Raw genomic sequence first — 25,273 nt, 5'->3', positions numbered from 1 at the left:
GTTAAGTTTAGGGCAGTTTTCAAAATCCTTCTTTTAACATATAAAGCATTAAATGGCCGAGGTCCGGCTTACTTGTCTGAACTTATCATGACTTACAAACCTGAGCGCACATTAAGATCTCAAGATGCCGGTCTGCTTATGGTTCCAAGGATTAATAAAATAACAGTGGGAGGTCGAGCTTTTAGTTACAGGGCCCCTAAACTGTGGAGTGGTCTGCCTACTACTATAAGAGATGCCCCTTCAGTCTCAGCTTTTAAATCCCGGCTGAAGACTCACTACTTCAGTTTAGCACACCCTGACTAGAGCTGCTGATTAACTGTACAGACTGCATCTCTGTTGTCAGTCATTAGCACTTAAAACATAAGTAACATGACAGTTATAATTGTATAATAACCCTCACTTATTCTGTTTTTCTTCTCGGTACTCAAATGTGGCACTTGGTGCCACGGCACACCTGCCAAGTTGTTTTGCCTGCCTAAGGAAAAGTCACCCCAGATGGAGGATCGCAGGAATCGTGGGAAAGAGGGGTCCTTTCATCGGATTGGCTGGCCCAGCGCTGTTTCAGCCATGGCATGGCCAAATGGGGGAGGCAGCTTGATGGATGAGGTCTCCAGGAGTCTAAAATTATCCAAATCTTATTATGTGATATCATCTACTGTTTAATTCTGCTCTGTACTTCTAAAATTTATATTGTTTATTTCTTACTATATTGAGGATTTGTTCTGTTCTGTGTACTGCATTGTATTGTATTGACCCCCTTCTTTTGACACCCACTGCACGCCCAACCTACCTGGAAAGGGGTCTCTCTTTGAACTGCCTTTCCCAAGGTTTCTTCCATTTTTTCCCTACAAGGTTTTTTTGGGAGTTTTTTCTTGTCTTCTTAGAGAGTCAAGGCTGGGGGGCTGTCAAGAGGCAGGGCCTGTTAAAGCCCATTGCGGCACTTCCTGCGTGATTTTGGGCTATACAAAAATAAACTGTATTGTATTGTATTGTCCACCGTTCCACGACCAGGACGAAAACCACACTGTTCCTCCTGAATCCAAGGTTCGACTATCCGACGGACCCTCCTCTCCAGAACCCCCGAATAGACTTTTCCAGGGAGGCTGAGGAGTGTGATCCCTCTGTAGTTGGAACACACCCTCCGGTCCCCCTTCTTAAAGAGGGGGACCAGCACCCCAGTCTGCCAATCCAGAGGCACTGTCCCCAATGTCCATGCGATGTTGCAGAGACGTGTCAACCAAGACAGCTCTACAACATCCAGAGCCTTGAGGAACTCTGGGCGTATCTCATCCATCCCTGGGGCCCTGCCACCAAGGAGTTTTTTGACCACCTTGGTGACCTCAGTCCCAGAGATGGGGGAGCCCACTTCCGAGTCCCCAGGCTCTGCTTCCTCATTGGAAGGCATGTTAGTGGGATTGAGGAGGTCTTTGAAGTACTCCCCCCACCGACCCACAATGTCCCGAGTCGAGGTCAGCAGCGCACCATCCACACCATATACAGTGTTGACACTGCACTGCTTCCCCCTCCTGAGACGCCGGACGGTGGACCGGAATCTCCTCAAAGCCGTCTGAAAGTCGTTCTCCATGGCCTCCCCAAACTCCTCCCACACCCGAGTTTTTGCCTCAGCAACCACCAAAGCCGCATTCCGCTTGGCCTGCTGGAACCTATCAGCTGCCTCCAGAGTCCCACAGGACAAAAGGGTCCACCAATGGGTTTGAGGATTGCCACCACGACAGGCACCGACCACCTTACGGCCACAGCTCCGGTCAGCCACCTCAACAATAGAGGCACGGAACATGGCCCATTCAGACTCAATGTCCCCTACCTCCCTCGGGACGTGGTCGAAGTTCTGACTGCGGACGTTCCCAGCAGACCTACCAGGCCTGACTGGCATCCTCCCCCACCATCGAAGCCAACTCACCACCAGGTGGTGATCAGTTGACAGCTCCGCCCCCTCTTCACCCGAGTGTCCAAGACGTGTGGCCGCAAGTCCGACGACACGACCATAAAGTCGATCATCGAACTGAGGCCTAGGGTGTCCTGGTGCCAAGTGCACATATGAACACCCATATGCTTGAACATGGTGTTTGTTATGGACAATCCGTGACAAGCACATAAGTCCAATAACAAAACACCACTCGGGTTCAGATCGGGGGGGCCATTCCTCCCAATCACGCCCTTCCAGGTCTCACTGTCATTGCCCACGTGAGCATTGAAGTCTCCCAGTAGTACGAGGGAGTCCCCAGAAGGTATGCCCTCTAGCACCCCATCCAGGGACTACAAAAAGGGTGGGTAGTCCGAACTGCCGTTCGGGAACATACGCACAAACAACAGTTAGGACACATCCCCCCCACCCGAAGGCGGAGGGAGGCTACCCTCTTGTCCACCGGGGTAAACCCCAATGTACAGGCTCCAAGTCGGGGGGCAATAAGTATGCCCACACCCGCTCGGAGCCTCTCACCGGGGGCAACTCCAAAGTGGTAGAGAGTCCAGAGTCCAAGCTGTGCGTCGAGGTGAGCCTGGCTATATCTAGCCGGAACCTCTCAACCTCGCACACTAGCTCAGGCTCCTTCCCCTTCAGAGAGGTGACATTCCACGTCCCAAGAGCCAGCTTCTGTAGCCAAGGATCGGACCGCCAAGGTCTTCGGCCACCACCCAACTCACAATGAACCCGACCTCCTTGGCCCCTCCCATAGGTGGTGAGACCATGGGAAGGGGGACCCACGTTGCCTCTTCAGGCTGTGCCCGGCCGAGCCCCATGGATGCAAGCCTGGCCACCAGGCGCTCGCCATCGAGCCCCACCTCCAGGCCTGGCTCCAGAGGGGGGGGCCCCGGTGACCCACGTCTGGGCGAGGGAAAACGCAGTCCGGATTTTTTATTCATCATAGAAGGTCTGTTGAACCGCACTTTGTCTCATCCCTCACTTAGGACCAGTTTGCCTTGGGTGGCCCTACCAGGGGCATAAAGCCCCAGACAACAGAGCTCCTAGGATCATTGGAAAACGCAAACCCCTCCACCACGATAAGGTGGCAGTTCGAGAAGGGGTTTAAGATTCCTTTCCTTAAATGGCACCACAACTGAAATGAAATGTCAGTGAAAAGACCAACTAAGTGAGGGTCTCAAACTCCAACCAATTTCACTCCAACCAGTTGCTTAATTAGGCGCAGAGTCTCGTTAATTAAACTTGTTCTTGAATTCCATGGCTTGTTGCTGCTCTCATTGTGGAATAGCAGACATTTCTAAAATTGTTGATTTTCTCTTTTCATAGAGCTCTGGTCAGGTGTTTTGTGGTCCTGAGCAGATGAACATTCCTGAGACCTTCACCTTTCTTTATTTTCAAATATTGTATAATGGACACCAGTTATTTTGGCTCATTTTGTATCTCATCATTGTTTAGCAGCTAATTAAGTAAAAAACAATTAAGGGGTTGGACTCTTCAAGAGCAAGTCAATTAAAATTAATTCAAATTAAGTTTGTCAGCAGTGAAAACAGGTCACTAATTAAGAAAAAGGTTAGAATGAAAACCTGCAGCCACTGCGGCCCTCCAGGACTGGGGTTGGGGATCCCTACCTTAAGTCATATTTATGCAGGAATATGGAGAATTCACTAATTTTCAAGCACCACAATATGTTAATGACCATGAGCAGTTCCCTTCTTTCTCCATACTTTGGCAGACGTTAATGTTTCTCTCATCAGAACTGTTGCGACTCATCTCTCTATACTCTTTTTTTTTTTTTTTTGCAAATCCCAACCTTGCTTTCTGAACATTACTGCCGGCGAGTGTTTTCCATCTTGCAGTATTTGGCTCTGTATTATTGTTCTCCAAGTCTTTCATCAAACAGTGGACTGTGATATTTCCATCCCTGTTTTTTGGAGGCTGTTCATGATGTTACATACTGTTGTTTTGAGGGTTTCTTTGCTGCTATCACCATTTGTCTGTCATCAGTTGGCTGACCAGTTCAATTCCTACTGCTCAGTACACCAGTGGTTTCCTTCTTTTTTACCCCCAAATTGTCCAATGTTTTTGAAATACCCCCGATTGTTTACCCCTCATGGTTTTCTCCCGTGATCTTAATGTTGGTCTTCTTGAGTTGAGAGAAGATATCCAAGGCTACTTGATTAATCAATCAATCTTATATGACATACCTGGGGAACAATAAACACCAGTCAGCTTTTCCTGTCCCGATACTTGTGCTCACTTGAAAAACTGGTTGGTTTGATGCAAAATGTCTTCTCCTCTATGTTGTTTTAACATATCGCGGGAATAAAAGATGAAACTTTGATCTTTCGTCTCATCTTTTATCTTTTGCTCTCATACACAAATGTCTTCACTGCACAGCAAAAACTAACCTTGCTGTTCCAGTACTTTTGGAAGTGACTGTACATTGTGCACTGTGAAAGGTGAAATGCCCCAAATCCTACAGATTTCTCTTTGGGGAAAGTGCTGGATTACTTCACTAACCACTACTCTGCTGGCAAATTGGCACGCCTTGACCCATCCTCTTTGGAGGCTCCTTATATACTAAAACACAATTGTCTCACCTATTTCACTTTACCTGTTATTTCAACTTGTCACGTCATTATTAGTCCTGATTGACAGATCCCAATTTTTTTGGAATTTGCTGAAGGGCTTAAATTCAGAATAAACATTGATGTTTAAAAAATGCAGTTGATGAGAGTAAAACATAGTGCCCTGTCTTTGCAATGTTTGAACACAAGTCAATGTAAATTTACAAATCTCTCCTTAGCATTTTCCACACTGTCTCAAAATGTCTGGAAATGGGGGCTTAGAAATGCACCACTGGAAGCACAAATCAAAGTCTTTGAACTGTCGAAGCACAAAACACTTGTGTTGGAAGAGCTCTCACGTTGAACCCTAACACTACTACGAGTGGCAAGCTGCAGTCACCACCAAGTCTCACAAGCTATAGATATGAGACTGTGCGCTCAAGACATTGAGGCATCTTTCATTAATACCAAATACAGTAGTAGATTACAGCAAAACATTGGGGCATCTTTTACGGATACCAAATTCAGAAATAGGAGTAGATTACAATAAGAAGGAACAATACCTGGCATTGTTCTCTACAGTAGTCCTCCTCTAGCATTGTGGAGAAAGAACACAGCCCAATTCCCAGTGCTTGCCCTTCTTTTCAGATCACACCTCTGTACCCAGTGAGCGTTTTCAATTGCTGGTGATATTGTCAGAGTGGAGAGGTCTCAGCTTCATGCAGAGTTGCTGACCTTCTCAGTTCTTGCATAAGAACATCAAACATTATAAAGGTCTTTTCTGACTGTCAGGTAAAGAATTTTAGCATGGAAGAAAAAGGACAGCCATTGATGTTAAACAACACAGAACAGAGTGCATTTTATTGTTGGATGTTAACTGAGAGAACAAAATGGTAACATTTAAATTTGATTGGTTTTGCACTGCACCAACTTTACATTGATAGAGGAGTACACTTATTTTGTTTATATGTAAGATTTTATTTTAATAAAGGAAAAACCTATGAAAGCATATATTAAAACTTGTGCATTCATTTTTGAAAAGCCTGAATCACAACATGAATGGCACTGTTGGCCGAGTATACTGTCTAATGCTTACACACTACCATTGTCTCCTATCATCTTCTCTGTCTGACTCCATTCACCCGCCACAAGCTTCATTTCTGAAAACAATTGCAGAAAAAGTCACTTTGGTTAAGGATGTTATTTCAAACGATTTAATGCACAAAACTAAGTTTGCATCAATCCTAACAAAACCGAAAAGGTTACCGACACTCCTGGCACCCAAGTCTGGTCTTCATGAGTTTTCTAGCACTTTTGACCATCCATTCTTTGGAGGCTTTGTAGGACAACATGTAAATAAACCTGTAACAGGACAGCTGGAGGGTGTTTAAAGATCAGCTTTATTTGCATTTGTGTGTTATTTCAATAATCCATAGCACCTTGGCAATGACAGAAAGAACACATGGATAGTTGACTTTTTTTTTTTTTTTCTTAATTCAACATTAAAGCAGGGACCTACAGTTTCACAATCTGTACAGATTAAATGGCAGGGATAAATTAAGACAGCAAAAAATGAACAGAGTCTTCATGTGTGTCTGCAAACAGAAGCAATCCATGTAAAGTGGTGGATAGGAACCTGGGAGGACCCAATGAAGGGCAAAGTGATTGGAGTTGCTGATGCAATTTGATCGTCAAAGAAATCAACAGCTGAGAAGCAACCATCACATTGCCAGGTCCTCTTTAAAACTGACAATACAAATACATGGGATGAGTACCAAAATAAAACGAGTATGACCATCCCAGAGAGATGTTAAGCCAATCAACATAAAAAAAGGTAAAGGCTACGACCGTCGGGGCTCAGTGCAGCTGCTACACAACAGACTAACCCTTTACAAATATATACCCCTACCCCAATGCCAGTCAGCGAGTCCCAAATCTGAAAACAGAAAAATAAATAAAAGCAAGCATCCAAATTAAAGAAAATGGGGAGAAGTAACTACGCAGGGGAAGAAATGTAGCACACTTACAACGGCGAAAAGAAAAACACATTTACAATCATAGTCAAAAACATATACAACTTAAAACAAAAGAAAAAAAAAAAAACTCAAATCATACATCAGTCAGGTCATTTGAGAGATGAGTTGCTTGCCAAAGTCATAAGCTTCACATTACTATGCTTGTAAAGGCAGCATAATGAGTAGACAGCAATGGACTTTATTTTAGGCTAGTCGGTCATAGCTAACAGGGTGCTTGTATTCATTGCCTGCCTGTCAACCACACATGCTCCACAGGCATGTGAACAAACACATACCGCAAAGCTTCTTTATGAACAAACAAGCAGATGGCCAATCTCTCTCATACACAATGTGTCTAATATAACCTCAGAGGCTATTATATGAAAGCAACATTTGGAAAAATACAAGAGACCTAGCATTTCCACTCAAAATAAGACCTTATACAATCAGACTGGTGACATACCCTAGCCAAGTCCCATTCAGAATTTTCGGCACTACACAGCAGCCCCATGAGAGATAGGCAGACACAAAGATTGTAATCCCAACTTAAGTTCTTTAAAGACGATCAGTCTTCACTGTACCAAATGGTATTCTCTGTAAGAAGCTGGTAACATGGGTTAAAAAGGCTGGTACCTGCTGCATGCCCCAAGATACTTAATGCTACCAATAACTCGCCAGAGTCTAATACAAATCCTAATAGATGATTCTACTCTGCACCCTCTTTCTGTTCCAAGTGCCTGTCTGCTTAACCTCAGCATTCATGAGGGCACGCACTTTGCCTGTAGACTGTTCTCTGGGTTCCAACGAACCGAGTTTCAGAGGCCTATCAATACATGTTCAATTTCATGTAGATGCCAGGAACCTCCACAATACACTTTACAAGACAAAGCTTGGAATGCAGTCATGATGTGACCTCGGCAAAACAAAACCCCATACTGGTGAAACTAAACCCTTTAAATTCATTCTATTTAATGAACAGATCATGGCAGAAGTTCAAAAACATAAACCAAAATTCTAGACACTGCACAAAGAACGTCTGCTGGGAATGCCATGCAGGTCTTTATGTATTTAGTGTGGAGCCACTATCTGGGTGAGAGCAGGTTTGGGCCAAAAAAAAAAAAAAAGACTGCAAGACAGCCTAAAAACCCTACACTACTGTTGAACAAATACCTTGTCCCCAAAATCCTCCAGAATCATTTGGCACTGTGTTTTCCATTATCTGATTTTTTTTCTGATTATTGACTCAAAACAAAAAGCAATACATTAGTCCAGTTCTTTATTGTCTAATTTTATTTAAAATTACACATACTGCGTATTTAAAGAAGAAAAAAAATCTAAGACTACACCTTCTTTTGCCTCTGGGTTTTAAAGTAACCAAGGTGCTCACAAGCACTAACAATTCTTTTTGCACGACCTGTGTACTGGTAGGGTTTGAAGAGCATCTTTTGCTCATGACTAGCGATGCTAGCTTGAACAGCATGACTTGCACCCTGGGCCCTTCAAACAGTAATTGATGACTCTCCAAGAGATGCACAAATTCAAATGAAAGGGTGGCATGTTTAGGTACATTAAAATAATTTCACCAATACAAATCTTCAGTAGGGTGAACAGAAAGGTCATTACACTCCCTTGTATCTATTACCTTTGACTTCTCATCATGTCCTTCCTATAGGAAAAAGACATTACAACAGAAGACCTGCTTTCATCCTTTCATCAGAATTTTTATGAACTGCTCTCGAACACAGTTCATCCTACTGTTTTGCATGGTGGCGGTGTTTGGGTCTTTACAGTCCCCAGTTCATTTTAATTTTTTGTGCCCTTGCCTTGGGAGTATTATGGTCAATCTGAAAATTGTATATCCAATACAGTTTAGTGGTCCACAGATCTGTCCATTCTCTCAACCTCATGATCATCCACAAAGCCACTGGATGTTAAAAACATTAAGCACTAAACGCCTCTTTGGATCCAAACCACTTATTACCAGGCATTACGCCATTCCACTGATACACATTTACAAACCTCACCTTAAATGTTAGTGTATTTAAAAGAAAATTCTTTTGCATGGGTGCACAAAAATAAATTACTAAGGATATACTACATAAACATAAATCAGCCCCCATTAGAAAAGCAATGACACTTAGCAGATACAGCTTTGTTTAGGTAACGTTATTTAAAATTGCTTCTAAAGGTGCTGTCGCACTGAACTAGCACATTAAAAAGGGACCAGTCTTATTTATTACACTCTCCAAATCAAGCTACTTTTTTTTTTTTTTTTTAAACACATGTTCTTCGCACGTCACTTCAAAACCCCAGCCTCCTGTAAAAATATTAAGCATAAATTAAAAAAAAAAAAATTCAATTCTGCACGGCATATGATATTCTCAGACTGTCCAGCATCAATGCAGCCGTGCTCTGAAAATGTGTTTAACAGGATATTTCACACTACGGCCAACCTATTTCATTAACATTTTTTTGGTCTGATGCAAGCTGAATGTCTAAATAGTAAATGACCAAAAAGAGAGAAAGAAAAAAAAAAATTAAAAACTATGATTCATTTTAAAATCCCTGCAAATTTAACCTACAAATCTGAATGGAACCTGCCACATTCATGGGGGAGGAGAAGGTCCATGATTATTAATAGATATATATGTATATATATATTTTTTTTTTTTTTTTTTTGCGCACAAGATGCACAGACAAGGAAGCAGATCAATCAATTCTAGACCCAAAAAAAAAGAAAAAAAAAAGTTAAATCGACAAACTGTAAACGCAACCCATTTTCGATGAAATACATTCAGAATCAGCAAGGCGAAAAACAAATTGATGAATAAAAAGTAAAGGAAACAGTTAAAACATTGGGTGGGGGACAGGTGGGAGAAGAGTGGCAGCAAAAAGGGGGCCCGAGAGAGGAAAACACAAGTGGTCAGTTTCACCAGTGGCTTCACAACACCAAGTGATGCTCAATGCAATCTGTCATCCTCAAGGTCCCCCTTGCCCTTTTCCCCCAAACAAATGCGGGCCTGCACAGCAGCGCATACACCACACCCAACAACCAGAACTTCAGTCTCTTCTCTGATATTTATTGATTGCATGTTGGTTTAAAAAGCTCTGCACCCCACCCAAACTGCAATTTAAAAAAAAAAAAAAAAAAAAAAATCACCATGCTGTAATTCATGGAAGGTGATGCGCGCTCATTTATAATTCTACATATTTATATATAAACCTCAGAGTGCATTCTTCATTAAAGCTCTGTACATCACCAATTCTTGCTGTGTTCTTTCCCCCCCAAGTGAATCCACCCTCCCTCCCAATACGGGGAAAACAAAGGGAAAAAAAATTGAATTCAACACAAAAATGGAAGGAGTGAGGGAAAGAAAGAAAAAAAGACAAGAAAAAAGCTAAATATATAGATGCTCCACAGCATTCAGACATCCTCCTAGATTTCGCCAATGATATGGCGGTTTCCTCAGTAAGATAATATATAAGAAGTTATCTGACTTGAGAAGTCGTTGTAGTCCCATGGCTCTTGAGGACCTCAGCAATGAGTCTCTGATGTGAGTCCAGGGAATTTACGTTCCATTAAAAATTGTTCATTCGTGCTTACTTTTATAAATTTTTTTTTCTTTTTTACTTTGGCGATCTGGGCGGGACATTTTGCTCTTTTCCACTCCTTCGTCCAGCTCCCTGAGGTGAAGCTCGGCGTGCAGTTGGTGTCCGCCGCTGCTGCTCACGCAGTTTGAGCCCAGCAGCATTAGATCGCAAGGTGCCATTACTCCGATACCCAGCTTGTGTTTCCCGTGAACGTCCTTCCAACTTGCTGTCTGCTGGCTTCTCCTGGCCATGTAGCGGTTTGTCACCACTCATGCTGGCAGAGCCAGTAATGCTTACTGAACTAGAAGCAGGATCTTCTGTCTTGCCTGCAGGGTTAGTGTTTGTACGCAGTTCCCTCAAGGGCTGAGCAGCTGCAGGTGATGGGTCTTTGGGTGGCCTCTGACAAACTTCGGCGTAACTCAGCTTGCGGGGCTCCTGCACAAACACAAAATAATTAAATAAGTCAACAAGGCCAGTCAACCTTCTACACAGGCACAACATACTGTATATCCAGCAAAGTTGTTCAGGCTAATGAAGTTTCATTAGATAATGGATCTTTGAGGAGCTCAACCACTTAATGTAATTTTCCGCTTTGCAATTAAGGCTGAATTGTAAATGCTTAGTACCACAGTACAAGATAATTAAAATACAAGCTACTCATTTACAAAAAAATACCCATATACAAAGACTTTTGTATTCAGTCGATTCCTCTTACCAATTCCAAACACTAAACCTTGGGATACTGTCAGTTCCACAATAAGCTCACAATGTTTCCCATAACCTACTAATTTAGGAATAGATGCAAAGACATTGAGATTTCATTTAAGGGTTGGATGCTGAAAAACAGTGGGCACGGCTTTGTTATTTTAGGCTTTCAGTTACCACATTTACATGTGCTTCCAAACACCTAATTATTTACAGAAACCGAATGACTAAAATGCCATGTAAACCCTTACTCCAACTAGAGAAACCGAGTACTGGCCTCCCAAAAACCTGATTAAGAGAGTAAGATTTCTTTGCAAATAATCCATTTATGTAAACTGATAACCAGGTTACTGTTAAGGAGTTTGTAGTCTGCACATGTCCGATGCACTCTGTCAGCCTGAGCATGCATTTGCTTAACATGTGCTTTCAGTTGCTGCGTGCAATCTGGTAACAGAAGCCTATAAATGCCAATTTGATTAAACAATTATAAAACACAAAAGCAAATTATAAAATGTATCACGTTTATTAACAAATTCACGATGGCCAAAGATGATGTTTAACTCATTTTTGAACTGTTTAACTGCGTCAGAGCATTTACCATTACCATTTTACTTTAAAAAAACGGATTATTGAGAAACCAGGTTTCTGCCTTAATTTCATTATTCTCCTTAAACCAATTATGTGTGTGCATGAAAATGCACTGCATAACACAAAAGGTCTTCCTTGTAAAAGGAACAGACTAGACAGATTCAAAAAGTACAGCTTCTGTTCCCCCAAATTGTGTTCTAGAACGACGACCGGAGGTACCATGCATCAGATTTTGAGCATGTATTGAGTGCCAAGGATATATTTGGTAATGCTTCTAATGATTTATTTTTGAGATAAGCCATTGAAACAATTTAAAACTTTCCTGGTAAATATGCTGTTAACTTCACAGTCATGAATAGGTGATGAGGAGAAAAAAAATTCCATCAGTAAATAAAATAGCAGTAGTAGTTTAAATTTAATTAGCTTCCATGGTGTTAACTGACAGTGTAATTTTTCTGTACTTTTAATAGAATTTTAAACAATTCAATAGCCTTGTATTTTCTCCTACACTGCTAATAAATGCACATTTAAGAGCAGGAATTCAACCATTTTCTACATGACATTCTTGGAACCTTGAACCATTGCTTGAACAAAGGCTTCTACAACCACAACTTGTAGGCAAAAAACTCCTTAAATAATGAAGCTTTTACCTAAATATGAGTAATTTAAGGCAAAAGAGTTATAATGACGGAACAACACATGTTCTGGGAAAATCTTTTTTTTTTTTTTTTTAATAAACTTAGCCCAAACAGTTTGTTAGGTTAATTCAACAGTTCAAATTCAACCCTGGTTTAATGGAAGTCACATAACATTGTGTTCTTTTACCATCATTATTTTAATTCTGCTTTTCCAAGTGTTATGCTTATTTACTGCATTATTTACCAATGAGCACACTGGTGGGCATAATGCTGAAGTAGTTGCACCCTTTTAGCACTCTGTCTTGTGTGCCTAGTTGTCTGCTCTGCTTAATGTTTATTAGGAGGACACAATTTAGTGGGTTAAACAGACAGAAGAAAATATTTTAGGGGAACAAAGGAGAGTGAAGCTTTGGGAAAAATGAGATGTTCAAAAAGTTTCCACACTTATATTTTCGTTGGAAACGGTGAAGGTGGGAGGAGTAGCAATTGGGCATTAAAAAGTTGGTACAACGCTGGGAAAATTACATCGCAAACGAAGGAGACTATGTAGATGTCATTTGTTTTTGAAATTCTTAACAGAGTTAAAAAAAAAAACTGTGGAAACATATAAATGTTTTAAATGGGCGGGGGGTAAGAAAGGGGGATTAAGGATAAGACGCTGCAGTGCTTCTCTGAATACAGAATAAGGGGAAATGAAAAAAGTCAAGCTAATTAAATTAGATCAGCTAGATAGAAAATTACTTCCAGATTGTGAAACCAGTCGGAACAGAAGCCTGAGATCACCGAGTTATTAGCTAGGCTGTCTCAAATTCTCTGACACTTTATACAGAGAGTTGTGGGGATCTAGAACAAACTATGAAGCCATGGTGTTGAAATGGAAATGTATTGTTCTTCCACATACTTCTTGGTCTGTCAGACTAAGATAAAATCAGATAAAACTCAGAAAGCAAGCAGTGCACATTTTGACTTACAGTAGGACTGCAGAACAGCTCAGGCATTCAAATAACTGTCTTTCTTCAACAGATAGTGGAATGGCAGCCATCTTCCTGTGTCTTTGTCTAGTCAACTTATTTAGCAAAGAACACTTTTTGTGTCACTGAAAGACTATGTGCAAAAGGAATCAACCATCACATAAAAATACAAATTCCAAATGGGATTTTGAAGGCCATTCAGTCAGTGAATCGTTAAATTTTATTTAAATCAGCTGTTCACATACCCAAATTTTTCACTTTGTGTACTCTTTTTAAGCTGATAATTAAAGTTTAATATTAACCTCCTGACCCTGATTCTAGTGTTGCAAGTGCCGATGGCCCTGAACAGTTTGCCAAAAAGGAAGATGGTGCAGGATGCATTTGAACACAACAGATATCACACTAAAATTCATAAATAGAAACACTGCGTGAAAAAGACTGTAAAACCAAGAAACAATTGAGGACTGAGGATGCTTTTAACTTCAGTTAATTTCCTTCGTCCTTGTGTCCCATCTTTTGTGGATACATTTAAGCAGTTATCTAATTTTACAACTCACCAGTTCATCAGTCAATTTTAATTATTGATACCAAGAAGTGACAAGTAGGACTCTGTACTCGGACAGTCCATCTTACAGAAATAACTGGTCTGTATGTAAAAGTGGGTCTCAAATGTGCTGCTTCCAGACTATGCATGGAATGGAACCTACACATGATGAACTAGTTTATTAGGCATTTGATAAGAAAATAAATAAAAACCCAAAAATAGAAATTTACTACAACAATACAGTGGTTTGTAATGGTAAAACAAAATATGGCAACAAAATTATCTGGGTAACTAATCAGAGCATGATCAGCCTTGTGACCTTAAACCACAGGCCATTTTCTATCCCACTAACATTTCATCAGCAGCTGCAGCTCAGAATCCTAGTGTTGAGGAATCTTGATTTATGTAGCAAAATATAAAACAAATATCCAAAAACAGGACACAGTTTAAATTTAAAACCAACTTGCCCTTTTGGAGTGTATGACGTTTTTTAGAAACAAAAAAAACTTGGTTGCTATACCTTTGTTATATTGCGACTAAAGCTACTTTAGATGTAAGTGAAACCTTGCTGAAGTAAATTTGACACTACTTGTTTAGTTTAGGCAAAAGGAAAGAAATACACAGAGGAGGTGGGCCTTGCAACAATTTAATGTCAGGAACTCTTTGCTGCTACAAAATATTGAGGTGATTTCACATTCCTCAAAATGCTCATAGTATATATTTCAGAATCTAGCACAATGATTGTAGTGTTAATTTTAACACCACTATACCTCTATTTAGTTTTTGGCTAAATTTGACAGGCTTTTGTCTGACCTAGCTGTAAATTATCATCATGTAGAGTCTATGGGTGATTTTAACATGCATTGGGGGAAATCAAAAAAACAGAAGCAGATCCACATCTATAAGTTTAGACCGATTTGAAATGGACCTCTTTGAAACACTTTAGTGCTTTTTTTAGTGCTTCACAATGAAGGAAATGCTCAATTTTGCCAGATTTAAGCAGTCTCTTTGACACTATAACCACTCTATTAGACATGCTAGAAAATTATACTAAACTCTCAGGCACTGCCCTTGCAAAGATTAGTTCATGCTTTACTTACTAAATTTATTTCAGTGTGTACAGAAATGAGATGACAGTACCCTGTCATTAAGCTGTGATTTTAAGACACGGTGTCCTTCCAGATTTACTACTAGGACTCTAGGGTCTCCAGAACTGAGACTCTCTGTTATAACCATGTGCACCACCACCACCACACAGGCATTTGTTATGATCCTGTCAGTGAAAAGAGCTACAATCACGTGAAAAAGTAACCTCTCATGGTTCTATGGTTTAATGTATCGGGACATAAACATCTTGTCTTTACCAGGGGACTGGGCGGTCTCGTGGCCTGGAACCCCTGCAGATTTTATTTTTTTCTCCAGCCGTCTGGAGTTTTTTTTTTTTCCTGTCCTCCTCGCCATCGGACCTTACTCTTATTCTATGTTAACTAATATTGTCTTATTTTAATTTACTTTGTCTTTTATTTTTCTTTTCTTCATTATGTACAGCACTTTGAGCTACTTTTTTGTATGAGAATGTGCTATATCTATATAAATAAATGTTGTTGTAATATTGTTTAAATTTAACATCAAGTGTAAAACAATGCAAATTCCACTGTATCATTATGAAGCCATGTGTGAAAAATTAAGTACACCCCATGTCTCACTGGTTTGTAGGACATTTAACAGCAGTAACCTGAAGTAATCATTCTCTGTATAACTTTATCAGGCTCTCATATCACTAAGGAGGAATTTTGGCCCACTCTTCTTTACAACGTTGCTTCAGTTCTTTGAGGTTTTTGGGCACTCATTCATGCACAGCTCTCAAAGTCCTGCTACAGCATTTCAGTTGGATGCAGGTCTAAACTTTTAACTGGACCATTGCAACGCCTTGATTCTTTTCTTTTTCAGTCTTTCTGTTGTAGTTTTGATGGTGTGTTTGGGATCACAGTCCCGTTACATAACCTAATTTCAGCCAAGCTTTAGCTGTCGGACAGATGGCCTCATGTTTTACCATATAATACTTTGGTATACACAGGAGTTCATGGTTGACTCAATGACTGCAAGATGCCCAGGTCCTGTGGCTGCAAAACACACCTAAATCATCAGCCCTCCACCAACATGCTTCACAGTTGGTATGAGGTGTTTGTGCTAATATGCTGTTTGGTCTTCACCATAAATGGCGCTGGGCATTATGGCACAACATCTCCACTTTGGTCTGGTTTGTCCAAAGGACAATGATCCAGAAGTCTTGCGATTTGTTTTGAGATCCAACTTTACAAACCTAAGCCGTGCTGTCATGTTATTTTTAGAGAGAAGAGGCTTTCTCCTGGTAACCCTTCCAAACAAGCCATACTTGCTCTGGTCTTTTTGTAATTGTATTGTCATGAACTTTGACATTTAACATGCTGAGGCCTGTAGAGTATGAAATGTAGCTATTGAGTTTTTTGAAATTTCTCAGAGTACTGTATGGTCTGACTGTGGGACAAAATTGCTGGGATATCCACTCCTGGGAAGACTGGCAACTGCACTGTGTGCACTGAATGTTTCCCACTTGTGAATTATCTTTCTCACTGTAGAATGATGGACTTCAAATTATTTGGAAATGGCATTATAACCTTTCCCAGACTGATGGCCAGCAACAAGTGCTTCTCTGAGATCATTGCTGATGGTCTCTCCCTCCTTTGCATTTTGTTAACACACACCTGAACGCTCCATAGCAGCAAACTGCCAAAACTTCTTTTAAAGAGGTGGTCCCATTTGCTGATGTTCAATTAATCGACGACCTTTGGATAGCAGCACTTGGCAGCTACTTACCTTCTTAATTCCAATGGAAACAGTAAGGGTGGACCTACTTTTTCACACAATACTTCAGCATTTTGGCTTAGTTTGTTGTTAAATAAACAATGACACTGTGTAATATGTCATGTGTTGTTGGTTATTTGAGGTTGTATTTACATTACTTTAAGACCCGCTAAAGACCAGATGATTTTTTTTATTTTGTCCTGATAGGTAAAACCTTGGAACTGAAAGAGGACACACTTTCTTCTCTATACGACTATATATAAAAAATACACATAAAAATAGAGACATCTATATGGCATGAAAAATAAAAACAGAAGGTGGTATTTATAAGCTTAATACTGCTGCTTCACCAAAAATATACTTTAAAAATGCAATATGAAAGACATCTTCAATTGCACTAAATTATTTGTCTTCATTTAAAAATAAAACACATGCTGTGGTAAAATCCCTAAGTAGATTAAGAGTAGAGAAGTTAATAGGAATCAGCAATCCCACATTGACCCAAAGTAGGAACTTGCTTATGATTTATTTTTCAATAACTCTGCAGTTGGAAATCAAAGCCATGACCAGCCTGAACAATACAGGCCGAATGAAAGGCTTTGGGAAAGCATATGTGCACTTGACTAATGAAGCAAGAAAGAACAACATGTGGAACATGCTGAAACATGTGATGTGTAGTTTCATTCACAAACTGCCTTTATTTAAGATAGATAGAGAGATAGAGAGAGAGAGAGAGAGATAGAGAGATAGAGAGATAGAGAGAGAGAGAGAGAGATAGAGAGATAGGGAGATAGGGAGATAGGGAGATAGGGAGATAGAGAGAGAGATAGAGAGAGAGATAGAGAGAGAGATAGAGAGAGAGATAGAGAGATAGAGAGATAGAGAGATAGAGAGATAGAGAGATAGATAGATAGATAGATAGATAGATAGATAGATAGATAGATAGATAGATAGATAGATAGATATAGATAGATAGATAGATAGATAGATAGACTGACTTTATTAATCCCAAGGGGAAATTTACATACTCCAGCAGCAGCATACTGATACAAAAAACATTAAAGAGTAATAAAAATGCAGGTAAAAACAGACAATGACTTTGAATAATGTTAACGTTTTATACTTAATCCAACAGTCAAATAAGCAACACACTTGTTATTTTTGTTTCTTGCAGCAATTTCTCTCTCTTACACATGACATGTTTGTGTACAAACAGTTTGGATATCAGCCTCCCTTGTATTTTTTTTTAAAAGCTCTGACATGAAATAATGCAATTAGAGACAAACTGCAAAAAGAAGACATAAGATTAGTACTAGGTGTGAAATAAGAATAAATCTCATACCGGTACACCACTGCTTGGCAGTGCAGGATTTAGGGCTGAAGGGGCTGTGGGAGCTGGTCTTGGAGGTTTTGGTACCACAGGCGGCTGATGAGGAACAGATGTTACAACAGATGAAGTTGAAGTGGCTGCTTCCTTCTGGATGACGATTTCCACTACAGGACTTTTCTCTGCAGTATTTGCACTGTAAACATGTAAGACGAAAGATGGTAAGTCTTGAACGTCTAAAAGGCGCACATAAAAAAACACATTTCAAATCACTTAAAAGACAAAATGTTAAGTTATTTTCCTTGCCTTGTTTCTGGAGGGTCTGGTACAGAAGTGCTAATGTTGGCAGACTTGAGGGACGGACACACCATGGGAGCACCAAAAACTATCTCCTCACTCACTGTAGTCGAAGAAACAGCTGGGGTCTCCTTGGGCGTCTCCTAAAGAAGAAGAAAAGCAAATGTACTATCAAAAAAAAAAAAGCAAAACAGTAAACTCCACTCAAAGTAAAGGTTTCCTAATGTTTTAATTTAGATATGAATATTGTCTTGCATGGTACAATTAACACAGTATCATACGATAGATGTAAATCATATAGCTAATAGGTCAGCACCACAGATAATGCCAATAAATAGCACAAACTATACTATTTTGGAATACACAGATTTGGGTAATATGACAATACATTCTTTTCCAGGAACAGCGAATAACGAGGGAAGAGGTGGGTCTTCAATATATATAAAAAAAAAAAAAAATCATTCCCGAGGCTTTAATCTCCCGTTACGTTGTGTATTTATAATTCAAGAAGTGTATATTTTAAAATTATTTTATCAAAAAAGCATGACTTTGACAACATGACTGTAATGCTACAAAAATAACGACTTTTTTTTTTTCTTTTTTCCACGGATGTTTTCTTCACACTGACTGCCGTTGTACAGCACTGGTCATTATAGGCTTCTATCAAACTTTTTTCTGTCCATTCTGCATGCAAACATGATTTCTCAGGTTTTCTCAGTCACCATTACAAACTACATTTGAGTAACAAAAAAATTTAGGAGTACTCCACCCCCGAAAAAAGAATGAATGAATGCACTGGTACAAAATCATATTTCCTGTTTTTATTCAACATGCATGTTTTGTGATATGTTTGAAATTCTTTACAAATTTTCCACTAACTGTTGACATATTGGCAAAACTGTTTTCTCAAAATCTATACTGGAAGAATTTATCCTTCATAACAAGTATTGGTATATCACCAAATACTAATATTTGAAGTATAACTTCCACACAATTACAGAAAGCAACCTGACCCCTAACATGAAAGTTTTAAATAAAATACCTAATGTGGCTTTTTTTTATCCCCAAAAGGAACCTGATTTTTTTTTTTTTAAATTTTAAAAAAAGCTATAAAACGGTCCTCATTATGTACCTATTTATCTACAACTATAACTGGTAACCCAAGGTAAAAGTGCTGAATAATGCAACATATTTTTGTATACCGCTGTTGGGGCAGAGCACCTAAACTTCTAAAGTAGTTCTGCCAAAACTACTAACTATGGGTGCAACCAGCATTACTTAACATTTGCTTTTGACTCCAGTTACAGGCAGTTTATCCATACATCATGTAATTTCCTCAAGATTTTCTTGGGACGAGCATTCTGACATATTTGATCATTTTTACACAAAGATCAAATATACAGTTAAAGTTGAAAAACACTTGTGGTGTAAAAAAAAAAAAAAAAACAAGTTGTATGCTCCAGAATAAATAGCTATTTTCTGTTATATAAAAAGGTTTTATTTTAGGACCAAATGAAATGCTTGATTTATTAAAAAATAAAGTGCAATAGATTAGAGCCAATGTTAAGTTTCTTTCTTTTCTATTTTTTTCAGCGTGTGATTAACCTTTTAACCCCTTTTGCAGAGGAACCCTGGCATAGCCATTCACTAAATAATGTGCAGGAGCATTAAAACCTCCACTCTGGTTTATCCTGCTTTTATTTAATATAAAAGAAAAATATTGAGAGGTAGGGCTGAACAATCTATATATATATAATTCTCTAAGCCGCCGCGAGAACGGCAAGACACCCATGAAAGCACGCAGGAAGGAGCCATATATAGATTCTCTAAACCGCCGCCAGAGCGGGCAAGACACCTATGAAAGCACGCAAGAAGGAGCCACGGCCACCAACTCTAAGACCATTGGAAAAGACAAAAACTCAGACGGCCACGCCCACCAAATCAGACGCAACGCCTCGGAAAACACACTGTCATTTCTGTTTGTCTGTGCTACAGTCCACATGCAGCTCTGAGCCACGTTGACTTTTCGGTTACGACGCACGACCGCGTGCAACATCGCAAACTGTTTTACATGCTGCATTCAGCAATTCACATCCACGACAAACATGCCTCTTCTGTTGGTGGGCGGGGAAACATTTTCCGTGTTCCTGCAGGACCATCTAAGAAGACGCATGTTTGTCGCAGATGCGGTGGACACGGGCCGGGGAATAAAGAGTGTTGGTGGGCGGGGAAACGAAACAATTCGTCTCACCTGCTTCACCGATGCAGGCCCTGCAACAGTCGAGACGCTCTCTCAGCAGCTGACCTTCTACACAAGCTGTGTGTGTGTGTGTGGGTGGGTGGGTGTTAGTTAATTAGTTACTCGAAGGATTTCAAGATTTAATATGCACAAGCGGTAACACTGCAAAAGCAGCCCAAACCAGAAAAGACGGCTGGCTGCTCATCACTTGTCCAATACAGTCCCCACAGTGAAGCATGGCGGTGGCAGCATCATGCTGTGGGGGTGTTTTTCAGCTGCAGGGACAGGACGACTGGTTGCAATCGAGGGAAAGATGAATGCGGCCAAGTACAGGGATATCCTGGACAAAAACCTTCTCCAGAGTGCTAAGGACCTCAGACTGGGCCGAAGGTTTACCTTCCAACAAGACAATGACCCTAAGCACACAGCTAAAATAACGAAGGAGTGGCTTCACAACAACTCTGTGACTGTTCTTGAATGGCCCAGCCAGAGCCCTGACTTAAACCCAATTGAGCATCTCTGGAGAGTCCTAAAAATGGCTGTCCACCAACGTTTACCATCCAACCTGACAGAACTGGAGAGGATCTGCAAGGAGGAATGGCAGAGGATCCCCAAATCCAGGTGTGAAAAACTTGTTGCATCTTTCCCAAGAAGACTCATGGCTGTATTAGCTCAAAAGGGTGCTTCTACTAAATACTGAGCAAAGGGTCTGAAAACTTAGGACCAGGTGATATTTCAGTTTTTCTTTTTTAATAAATCTGCAACAATTTCAAAAATTCTTTTTTTGTCTGTCAATATGGGGTGCTGTGTGTACATTAATGAGGGAAAAAATTAATTTAAATTATTTTAGCAAATGGCTGCAATATGACAGAGTGAAAACTTGAAGGGGGTCTGAATACTTTCCGTACCCACTGTATATGTTGACATAAAAGACAGAATGCAAGGCAGATTAGGCTGACAAACACAACACAGACATGGCTGGTTGTTTACTTGCCATTTACAGTTCTAATTTATCCTGGCAAGGTTGAACAGTTTTACAATACCAGATGTTGTATGGAGTAGTGTGTCATTGCTACAGGTGCAAGTGGATGATTCTTGCGCTAGACTGCACTTGTTCTGTTGGCAACATGGCTTTTTGTTTACAATTTGTTGATCTTTCCTCAGTTAGACTCTTTGCTGCGTTTTGTGCAACTTCATAGGAAAGCGTTACTTTTTCTGGCACATGCTGAAGTTCTCAGTCTTTTGTTACTGATATCGGTCACTAGCGCAGACCTCGGCTTGGTAGAGTGGATCTAAGCTTTTAGGAACCCCAAAGAGAGCACAGCCTATGAGCTTTTAGGTTTTGCAACAGAGAGAAGAGATGAATACAGCTTTCTTTAAAGTTACTAGAAATAGTGTCTGCTTATAGGCACGTTATTTGGTCCATCACAGATGCTCTGCTATGCTTTATGCAGACCAAAAATTGATCCAGGTGATCCTTGAGACCTGTGCAGGATTCAGATGAGTTTCAGAGGTGAAGGATAGCTGTGACAAATGATAAGCCATTATCTTTGGGCAGTGACATCTGTCATAAATACTCAACAGGAAGTGTTCAGTTCAGAAATATACTCAAGTTGCCTCAAATAATTGTAATAACTGATTAAGCAAATACAAATTTTTACAGGAGAGTGAATCCTTTATAACACTGATTACTAAAATATATGATCGGCTTTGATGGTCTACTAGTGTTAAATGCTCAGCTGCAGTATATAAACAAGAACATTTACATCAATATGCAAACTGGAAATAGTCAAAACTATCTGGAGTATGTTGTTTACATCCCTATACCGGCCTCACAGTACTTCATTATAATGGTTCTGAAGTCAGTAGTTGGAAATTCATTTAGAATCAATTTATACTTGATATCACTGTCATGATGAAAGGCATTAAAGTATGTATATTACATTTTACATATAAATCTTTAACTTCATTTAAATAATATTGTTACTAATTACACGTGGGGGGCGGCATGGTGGCGCTGAAGCCTTCGAAGTAGGGAGTTATGTTCCTAGTGTTCCCTGCCTAGAGTCCCTGCATGTCATCCTGGTGGGTTTCCACAGTGTGCTCTGGCAGCCTCCTTCCAAAGACATGCAGGTTTGGGGACTGGGTGACGATAGTGTATGTGCCTGCTTGTATTCAAGCTGATGCCCCGTCCAGGGATTGTTTCTGCCTCGCGGACGATACATGCTGAAATGGGCGCGTCCCTGGATTGATGGATGAAATCATTTAAAGTACATCCTTTTCAGAGATATTGTGACAAGGTGTCCTCAGAATTTAACAGAGGTTTCAGGTCACACAGCGAAGCTGAATGTTTTTTCACTATGATATCTCGCACTGGTGGAATCTTCCAGATTTACATAAAGTACGTCCACAACACTGTTAGCATAGCAAAAGTGTCTGAAGGAGCACGTGTCATGTGAAGTTTTAGAACTCAGTTTTTATGGAAAGCCACACAGTTTAATGACTTAATGTTTAACGAAAACCAGGCATACAACAAAAACAATGCCATATAAAAGCAGAAGTCAAGGAATCATTAAGTCAAATTTTTGATTCATAGCATCCACCACCTTTTGCTGATGCAACAGCCTAACTGTGGTTAACTCTCTTAATTCAGTATGCCAGTAACTCTGTGCCAGTCACCAACTCTGCCTTTAGCAAAAAAAAAAAAAACACCCAGACCATCACACTTCCTCCTCCATGTTTTGGCAGCTGATGTCACACAATGAGAAACTATTCTTTCAGTGATGAACCAAAGCTTTCAAATTCTGATTCATCAGTCCATAAGACTTTCTTCCAGCGTGCAGTAATCCACAGCCGGTATTTCAAAGCCCCGTTTTGTACTTTAAGGAATGGCTTTCTTAGTGCCACTTGCTCTGTCAAACCTGCAGCACAAAGTCTCCTCTTCACAGTAGAAACTGTTAAGCTGTGATTGAGGCTGCTCACGCAAGCTGGCGACCCTCAGAAACTTGTCTTCTGATTGTGTGATGAATTTGAGTCTGCCAGTTCTCTTCCTATCAGAGTTTCTTCCAGTTTCCAATTGTCTTTGGATTGTATAGGACACCACTATACTCAATAAAACTATTTTTTCACACCATTTCTTTAAATGACTACACTTCTAACGGCAATAAGGCTCGGTCTCACTTCATTTGTTAATTACTCTTTTCTTACCAGTATCACTGGAATTTACAACATTCTATAGTGTAATATTGTCCAAGTAGTACTTCAGAGGGTGTAGTAACACAGTCAGTTGTTTTGAGACAGAGGGTTCAAGTAATCAACAGTTAGGATACTTGTGCAAATTGTTTGCTTTAACTCGCAATGTTTAACTTTAATTTGTGCAGAACATCTGTAGGTTGTTGCCTATTAGTTGCTCCCCGAAGGCAGCATTTTGTAACATTCTAAAATTTCCTATTTTTCAGTTTTTCCTAACCTAAGCTTTTAAATTTAAATATCTGGCTTCTTTTTGTTTTTTAATTTCTTTTTCACCATTTTAGGTCATTCACTGCATTTCAACTGATTAAATTGGAAGAAAAACTGAAAAAACTGAGGTGTTGTATATTTGTATATGTGTTCTGTACAATGTATACTATTCTGAGAAAATATGCAAGAAAGAATTTTATTGTAACTTGTACAAAACAATCAACTTGAACCAGGAATTACACACACCTAGTAAAAAAAATGGAAGGAAAAATGCCATTTAGGACTGCACCAAAATTATATTTTAACATTGCGTAAAAGTAATTTTATCATGATCAAGCGATGAAACAGAGAGCTGAGCACTTTATAAATCAATTACCTGGCTGATTTCAATCAGTTTCTCAGTCAAAGTAATTTACAATTAAAGAGTCCCGCCATAAAACTCAACATTGCAGCACCCCAATTCTAATTTCTACATCCTAAAACAGTGAATGTGTGTATAAAATAGCAGTATGTAAGTATCTCACTACAAATTAAACTAGATAAGCAAGATAAAACAATCCAGTCCCAAACAGAGACTGAACTTCAATCTATGGCAAATACAGAAGCATTCAGAAAAGGGCAGACCATCATTTCTGTTTGTTGGTAACAACTGTTTTAGAGAGATCACTGATCTCATGTGTTCCCTAAATGTCAAGAGAAATGCCTAAGCAACAATAACAAAGATGCCTACCTTTTCTTTGTTGATTCCCCGGACAACATCAGACATTCTGGTCTCCAAGACAGGTTCTCCAAGCCTGCTTATTACACTGCCTGGGAGTGGAGGGAAATTGGAGGTTGCTAGGTCAAACTTTGGTGCTGGAACTTTGCTCTCGGTGAGGGGCTGAGGTCTCTATTAATAAACAGGAAAAAAAAATGCTTATTAGAACAAAGTTAAACCATTCACAGGTTCTTCGAAGCCACAATACAAAGATCTCATGTCCTCCAAACTTGCTCCCTGTATTCAGGATGAAGACTTACTGTGCTACGCTCATCTTCTCTTCTCCGTCTACCTCCTCTGTAAGTGCTTCTTCTATTGAAATAAAGTAAAATAACATTAAAAACAATTGCCAGGTCTACATCATAAGTAAAGTAAGTTGCAGGCCCTCAGATCTCATAATCTTAGTGCTCATTGGGTAGGGCTTTGAAGGTCTCAGAGACAGGGGGGGAAAGAGGGGCTTTGACACATAGGAGGAGAAAAGTAAAAGAGGGATAGACTACAAAAGGAGAAATTCAGAAGAATGGGATCCTGACTCAAATTACTCCAAAGCCCAATATCCCTCTATGCGCAACTGTTTCTCATCATTGGGCCAAAGCACTTATTTTAAGTACTATTAAGACAGTGCTAGTTTAAATATAATTAAAGAGTTTAAATTAAAAAAGCATGCCTTTAAAAAGCAGGATTAAAATATTTTTTCACCATTTTACACAAACTCAATAATCTTACATGATCAACCAAAATATTAAATGATAAAGAGGAATCTGGCTGCACATACGCAACTCCAACAAT

At 39.8% G+C, this 25,273-nt stretch overlaps 1 protein-coding gene across 3 annotated transcripts in view; it reads right to left on the bottom strand.

Moving 5' to 3' along the window:
* Positions 1-5,890: 5,890 nt before the first annotated feature.
* The window catches only part of larp4ab (La ribonucleoprotein 4Ab), a 134,760-nt gene continuing 115,377 nt past the window's right edge, over positions 5,891-25,273 (bottom strand). For all 3 annotated transcript variants that reach the window (XM_028825853.2, XM_028825855.2, XM_028825854.2), the window contains 5 exons: positions 24,745-24,796; positions 24,458-24,616; positions 18,039-18,172; positions 17,748-17,928; positions 5,891-10,550 (listed from right to left, as the gene is read on the bottom strand). In XM_028825853.2, coding sequence (XP_028681686.1) covers positions 10,152-10,550; positions 17,748-17,928; positions 18,039-18,172; positions 24,458-24,616; positions 24,745-24,796 — 925 coding nt within the window. In that variant the 3' untranslated portion in view covers positions 5,891-10,151. The remainder of the gene's footprint in view (positions 10,551-17,747; positions 17,929-18,038; positions 18,173-24,457; positions 24,617-24,744; positions 24,797-25,273) is intronic.

The sequence above is a fragment of the Erpetoichthys calabaricus genome, chromosome 3, assembly GCF_900747795.2.
Source record: "Erpetoichthys calabaricus chromosome 3, fErpCal1.3, whole genome shotgun sequence".
NCBI lineage: Eukaryota > Metazoa > Chordata > Cladistia > Polypteriformes > Polypteridae > Erpetoichthys > Erpetoichthys calabaricus.
Note: the sequence above shows the minus strand (reverse complement) of the source record. Positions and strands in the feature narration are given on the sequence as shown.